At 52.2% G+C, this 7,177-nt stretch overlaps 1 protein-coding gene across 2 annotated transcripts in view; it reads right to left on the bottom strand.

Moving 5' to 3' along the window:
- The window catches only part of LOC114886812 (FXYD domain-containing ion transport regulator 6), a 30,127-nt gene continuing 22,950 nt past the window's right edge, over nt 1-7,177 (bottom strand). For both annotated transcript variants that reach the window (XM_029207858.1, XM_029207857.1), the window contains exons 5-9: nt 7,082-7,118; nt 6,244-6,293; nt 5,649-5,698; nt 2,823-4,061; nt 1-838 (exon numbers count right to left, since the gene is read on the bottom strand). In XM_029207858.1, coding sequence (XP_029063691.1) covers nt 5,670-5,698; nt 6,244-6,293; nt 7,082-7,118 — 116 coding nt within the window. In that variant the 3' untranslated portion in view covers nt 1-838; nt 2,823-4,061; nt 5,649-5,669. The remainder of the gene's footprint in view (nt 839-2,822; nt 4,062-5,648; nt 5,699-6,243; nt 6,294-7,081; nt 7,119-7,177) is intronic.

The following is a 7,177-nucleotide window of genomic DNA, read 5'->3' as shown; positions in this document are numbered from 1 at the left end:
CTTCCAAGAACAATTTGGCAAGTTCCTATCCACAACCTGCAAAAAAAAAAGGGATGGGGAGGGCCACAGCCCAGGGGGACAGAGAAGGCAGACTGACCTTTTTTTATGTGGTACTAAGTAGCACCAACAGCTCATGCAAATAGACTTGAAAATCTTTGGAGTGAAATTCATGGGGAGGTGGGGAGCAGCGGGTACAGCCAGGAGGTGAAACGTGCAGGACACCTGAGATCCCTGAGACCCTTCTGGGAACTGGCACAGCACGACAGCTTTCCTGTTCAACCGAGTTACATCTGCTATATTCAGCCAAATCACAAATATAAGTTGTGTGCCTAGAGGCTGAGTGGACAGACGCGGTCCTGCCTGCACGGAATTCTGGCCCAGAAGGAAGACACACATTAAGCAGTGACCCATGCCTGGATTCCGGATTCTTCTGCCCTGGCCCTGCAGTGCTAGACCAAAGAGGAAGAAGCAGCTCATCCATTGGTTGGGAGGTGAGGGGGTCGTCAATTCAGGCCCGGACACTTAGGTCATTCTGGGTAGGTTCTCAGAGTCCATCTTGCCTAGGGTATCCTATCTGCTGGTTATTTTCCCTCACCTTGAACACTTCCAGTGACTGGGAGCTCACTCCAGTTTGGGATCACCGTAGCCTGGGGACTAAGCACTCACTCGCAATAGGCCAAGCTTTACCTCCTGCTCACGTCCAGCTGATGGGCCTGGGTCCTCTCCTCTGTGGCACAGGGTCACACTGTCTTGGAGCTGGATGGGCCTGGGCTAGACCCTGGCTTTGACACCAGCAGTGCAAACTCGGGCAAGATCCACCAAGCCTCAGTTTCCTCATCTGTAAAATAGGGATGCCATCATACAGAGTCGTGAGTTCTGAATGAGTTGGTACACGTGAAGACCTTAGCCCAGTGTTTGGCACATAGTAAGTGCTTGATAAATGTTAGCTGCATCCATTCATTCGTTATTGTTATTATTTTGATCGCCAGTTTCTTTGACTGTTCTTTACGTGTCTTGTTTCCAGACCACTCACCTCTCACAGAACTCTCCTCAGAGCACAGTTCAGCTAGTTTATGCCCTGAAGGGACCACCAGGCTCCGGAAGCAGCCTCACCAGCCCAGATGATCCTCTTCCTCTATCTGGATATCAGCCTCCTTAAGAAGGAAGCCAGGCCACGTGTGTACTATAAAGAGCTCTGGAGACAGGCAGCCTGGGCTCAACTCCTAGCTCCTCTACCTGCCAGCCGTGTGGCCCTAGACCAGTTACAAGTTTATCAGAGAGAATCTACAACGTGAACATCTAGCTCAGCGATGATGCTGGATTACCAGCAGGAAAAATAGGTAGGTTCTCAGAGTCTGCCAGAGTAGAGGTAACCATCTTCTATCTATGCTAGAGATGAGAACTACCATTCCCTATTGTTAACATAATTATTATGAGAAAAATCAGAACCTCCCCACTGGACTTCCTTACACTTATTTCTGTAGTTTGTTTTCTTTTCAATAATGAATGTGGGGAGGTACCCACCAACTTTTGTGTACCTGGGGCCTCTAAGGATCTTCATCCAGCCTTCCTCTGGAATCACTGCAAAGCCTACCAATTCCCTGACACAGAATGAGTGTTCCATGACTGGGGGGTCATTAGCTTATTCCCAAAGTTTAAGCATGACCAGAGATGTTTTAACCATCATGATCTCTGGGTTGACAATGCCGAGCTTGACCTCAACTATAAGCCTCAGTCTTTTCAAGGACCTGGGGGACCGAGGGCCTAAGCAGTGGAGGAGGAGGACAGGCAACACGGATGTCCCAGGGGTGGCCAGGCGTGAGTGGCTAGACCCCCAAGTCCCTCAGGACCCATGCCTTGTTGAGTCTGCAGCTCCAAACAACTCAAGAAATCTAGGCAGACCCTATGAAGACTTTTTTGAGAACGTAAGGTGTTGCAGGCATTCTTAGTTCAGAACAAGACATAGCCCTTGCCCTCTAGGATTTGGGTCTCACGATAAAGACACATAAGACACGTAGAGGTGGGGGCCACACATGGGCGTCCTCCAAGGGAATCAGCTCACAGCTGTATTTGTTTGCCCAACAGTACTTTTTAAAAAGCTGAATTGGAATGTCTTTGGGAGGATGCTCGAGGTGACCCCAGGTCCCTATGCTCCCCATCTATTGTGTCACTACGAGACAGACATTATCCAACGGGTCTCTACAGTTGTGATCCAAGGCATAGAGCATTAAACATGAAGATAAAGGCAGGAACCAGTGTGACTGGAGCATAGAAAGAAGGGACTCATCTACCTTAAGTCCAAGAAGGCTTCACAGAGGAGGGGGTATTTGGGTTTAGAGAAAGATGAAAGGGTAAAAGGGCTTTGATCATAACCCAAGTAACCCACCCACACCCCTCTTTGTCAGGTCCTTAGGTAGTGGCCCCAGACTTGACCAAAGGGACAGGTGAGAACCTTTCCTTCCAGGCCAGCAAGCCCTCGGTCAAGCCATCGTGATTCCCTTCTCTCCAGGGCATGTGGGAGGCACAGGTCCAGCTATGGGGTGGAGCCTGAACCCACTGACTGGGGGCAGAAGCAGAGGGAGGAAGGGGTGAGGAGGAGGGGTGCGGGTAAAGGAGGGGAGAGGAAGGGGAGGCACAAGGATAAACAGGGGAGGAGCTAAGTGGTCAAGCAGCGGAAATAAACCCACCCCCGGAAATAAAACACCTCCCAGCTGGCCCTGCAGCTGCCACCTCCTCCCTCTGACCGAGCACACGGTCCCTTTAGCCCTTCAAGCACCACAGACCCTACAAATATTCAAGTTCTTTCACAGAAAGGAAAGCACCTCAGAGCCACTAGGAAATAAGTGGTATTTTATTCCTTTTCGTCGCTGTTGAGGAGAGGTCACGACACAGAGAACAGCAGTCCTGGTCACAGCGGCACGGTTTGGTTAGTTTCCACGAGAACACGATGAGCGGGAGGGGCGGGGTCTGATTTTCCACTCTCTTCACCAGCTTCACCCTTGTGCTGTTCCCCCTGCAGCAGGGCTGTGCGGAGCCCTGCCGGGTCCCTAACCCGCAGCACTGCCGCTGCACTTGCCGTTCTGGCCGGTGACAGGCGAGCAGAGGGTGCAGGAGCCCCCGCTGCTGCCTGGCCAATGGGATGTGGACAGAGAAGCAAAGGACCCCTGCTCTCCCAGCTGCCCCTCCCCAGAGCACCGGCCCCAGCTGAATGCACCCCTTCAGGCATCACCTGCCAGAGCCCCAGTCCAGGGGCAGGAGTCTGAGTCCAGACGAGCTGGGCTATAGATGGGCATCTTGGGAGCAGGAAAGGCTGGAGAAGGGGGTGGGGTTCCAGAGCCCACGGGGTTATTGCTGAGAAGATATGCAAGGGGCACGTTCCCCAGGGGCGGAGTAAGGTGGGGCAGATGGGCACCAGGGAAGGGGTGTAGCTGCCCGAGGGCAAAGCGGGCTTATCAGCTCCTTGCTGGGAACCTCCCACTGCCAAGAGACCTCAGAACAGACTCGGTCCAGGGACAAGTGTGGAAGCAAGGTTCTTATAAAAGGAGTGAAGACGGGCCATGTAGAAGGATCACGAAGGTGATGTAAACCTTCCCAAGTCCCAAGCCAATCGGAGACTCCGCCCGTGCCCAACCCCTCCATCCACCCCTAAATCAAGAGAAGGAACTGGCCTCTTAGGGACAAAGCAGACTCCCGGGAGTGGAAGGTGATGGGGCCATGGAGACCAGAGACGAGCTGACAGCCACATGGCTCAGCTCCTGCCCAGGAAAGTGGGGCCACGTTCACTAAGATACAATGTCATCCACGAACAAGCAGCCACAAAGACCACATCATCAGACAGACACACACACACAGACACACGTCACAGGAGGGGGACGAGACCACAGGCTGCAGGGAGGCAGGGGTTGCATCATCAAGTTGAGGACAGGTGTCGAGGGGTTGGGGAGAGGGTGGGGGACACACAAGTTCTTGGCTTCTCCTGGGGAAAGATCTGTTGCTGAAGTGGCCGGTTTTCTTAAGCATCAGAATTTGCATCTAAAGGTTCAAGCAGCTGCCTTCAGGTTCTGGAGGTTAAAGTGAGAGAGAATTTAAATTAAAACGAAACTCTGGCTTCCTTTCAAAACTCTTTACCTGCTCGTCTCCCAGCCATTAATTAGGACAGACCCTCTGCCCACGGAAACTCCCAAGATGAGACCCACTCTGAGTGCCTTGTTCTCAGCAAATCACGGAGGACGAGCCTGAGAAGCAGGGCCAGGAGATGAAGGTGGAGGAGGGTGTGGAGCTCAGGAGAAGGGCTCTCTCAGGGGGATAGAACCTGGTAGATGTGGAAAGGAAATTGTTAAACCCGGGATTTCTATCTCAGGACACCTCCAAGAATCGCTCACAGTCCTGAGACTCAGGAAAACAGGGTTTCCGAGGAAGTTCTAGTAAAAAAAAAAAAGACAACTGCTGGCTCAAGGCTCTCTCCCTGGAGCCTTCCCACACCGCTCCCCAGATTCCGAGCTGGCAGCTGCCGTGACATAGACAGAACACCGAGCTGCAGCTGGGATGCCTGCCTCCTGGATTGGATCTATGGCCACGTCAAACTGAGGCATCTTTAACCTTCCCGAGGCCCAGCTAGAAGACAGGAGGTAATGAGCCCCACTCTGCCCACCCTTAGGAAAGAATTCAAATGCTCCACAAGTACCCTGTGTTATTACCGTGATGGTAAAAGCTGGTGTATCAGGCATTTTACATCCAGAAATCTCCTTTAACTTACGATTTAGGATAAAGTATATCCCTTATTTGTGTGGAAAAAAAGGCAGAAGTGAGCTGATAGAAGACTGATCCCCGCCACGCCCCAGTATATTTCAGGGTATGTTACAAAGGGAGACGGGCAGGAGCAGAGGGGGTGTAGTGAAATGCAGCACTCAACTACAAAGCTCTGAGCTCGAGTTCCAGCCGGTTACTTACTATATGTATGGCTACTCTGTCTGACCTCAGTTTCTTCATCTGTAAAATGGGGCTAAACCCTACCTGTCCTTCTTACATCTTCTGGCAGGCTTGAGTGAGTTTGTGTTTGTGGCAGCATTTTGAAAACTGTAAAGCATTTATTACTTTCCTGCATTACTGTTGATATAATGAACAATGGAAACGGATACTAAATAGAACTAAAAACAGTGCCCCTAAACGTCAAGAACTGATAATGCTGGTATGGGGGGGTCATATACTATTCTCCCTACTTTTACGTAGGGTTGGAAAGTTTAAAAATAAAATGTTAACTTTAAAAAGTGGCCTGAAGGTACTCTGTGAATCATCACTGAAAGCCATTGTCTTTATGCTACTTTGATATTAGGAGTATTCCACTGACTCTAATTCTCTTCCAAGTCATGCCCACGTGGTAGCTAGGATGGCACCCTATCAACTTGACCGCTGGGTTGGTATGGAAGCTCTATTTCCCGACTGCTCATTCTGTGTGTGTGTGGTACACCTGGGAGGTTTCAATCCGTCTGTCTCATCACCCTTCAGACGTGAGCCTCCTGAGAGCACAGCTCATAATAAAAGCTGGGCGTGTTGCAAGAGCTAGCCCAGTTCTTCCCTGATGACTCCTCGGCCGGACTTCAGTCAGAACAGTGATGGTGACAGGAAGATGCAGGCAGACAGTATCTTACCTTTGTCCTGAGGGCTGCACTTCAGTTCTCTGCTTTCTGGGGCTCCGTTGCTGGAAAGAGAACCAGAATGGAGGGTAGTACATGAACCCCTCACCCCAGCGGGCCACCCCCTGCCACAGCGATGACTGTGCCTGTCTCTGGGGGAACCTGACCCACACAGCAAAGGTGACTCACGTGGATTTCGAGTCAGACAGACCTGGGGCAGATCCTTGTCCTGTTATTTGCTTGTTAGAGAACCTGGCACGTTCCTTAACTTTTCTGAGTCCCTTGGTTGTAAAATGTGGAGAGTGACGCCTACCCCAAGGGGCTGTGTGCCCATTAAATGAGAAGTGAAGCACTTTGTATCATGCCAAACACTAAGAAGATTCCCTGTAAATAGCAGCCGTCAGGAGCATCAGCCTGTTGGTGGAGGGGAGGGAGTGATGCAGAGCAGAGGCCCCGGGGACCTCCCACTCTGGCGGCACTATGGAAGCACGTCTGACCGGCCAGCTCTCAAGAGACGACGGCACCTGGCAACCGTCCCTGACCCTCAAGCTGTAGGAGAACCCTTGCGCATTCCCTCCATCCCACCTGGGCGGGTGGTCCTGACACTTACCATTTGCAGTGACGAGGTTCTCCACCTGGGCCTCCTCGTCCCCTGGAGCCCTGAAAGAGGATGAAATGCCAGCCCATCGGAGGTCTCCAGGGCAAACCCAGAGAGCATCGCCACTCACCTTGCTGGGGCAGGGCCCTGGGATCCGTCTCCTCCAAGTCATGGTGGATCATTCTCCACCATGGGGCTCATGGGGCGGGGGGAGGCCAGGGCCAAAGGGGATGTAGTCAGGGGAACTTACAGGCACCCTTCAATGTCGGCCCCTGAGAGAGCTAAGTACTGGGAAGAGATGGCCTAGGGCTGCGTGGGGTCTTGGGTTGTGTCCTGTCACAGACTTTGGACTCCTGAGGTCCAGCGCTGCCCTGGGTTACCATGGTGGGCTAATGGGTTGTGCCCTTAGGTGGAGGTAGAGGGTGGGCGAAAGGAAGCCCAACATTCCACAAAGCTCAAAGAACCTCATGAGCAGGTGACCACAGGAGAGTGTCACAAGTCCTGAAGAGAGGAGACAGATCTCAAGAGAGGCCCGGAGGCCCTCTGCTTCCCTTCTCCCAAGCCCAACTCAAGGGCCTCCAGACAAGGATCCAGCATCTTCTCCCCCTTCCCCCACCCCACACATACATCAGAAAAAAGAAGGATGGGCTAAACCTTGATGTTTTGACCTCTCCTCTGCCCCAAAGACTGCCTGACAATCCTCAAAACTTCCACCTCTACCCCAACACACACAGCCTCTTTCTGAGACAAGAATCCAAAAGCACACTCATTTGGGGTCACACACCACAGGCCCCTCCCTGTCCCCTCTTAGCGTCATCACCCCAGATGTCCACAGCCATGGCATCCTTACCGCGGCTTCTGGTTAAAACCGCACTTGCATCTACGACCTGAAAGGCAAAGAAACCATCCAAGGTCAATGTCCTGGCTTAGCCACAGCAGGGCTGCC

This window comes from Monodon monoceros, unplaced genomic scaffold (assembly GCF_005190385.1).
Source record: "Monodon monoceros isolate NGI ecotype Baffin Bay Population unplaced genomic scaffold, NGI_Narwhal_1 Super_Scaffold_7, whole genome shotgun sequence".
Classification (NCBI taxonomy): Eukaryota; Metazoa; Chordata; class Mammalia; order Artiodactyla; family Monodontidae; genus Monodon; species Monodon monoceros.
This window is presented reverse-complemented; position numbering and strand designations above follow the sequence as displayed.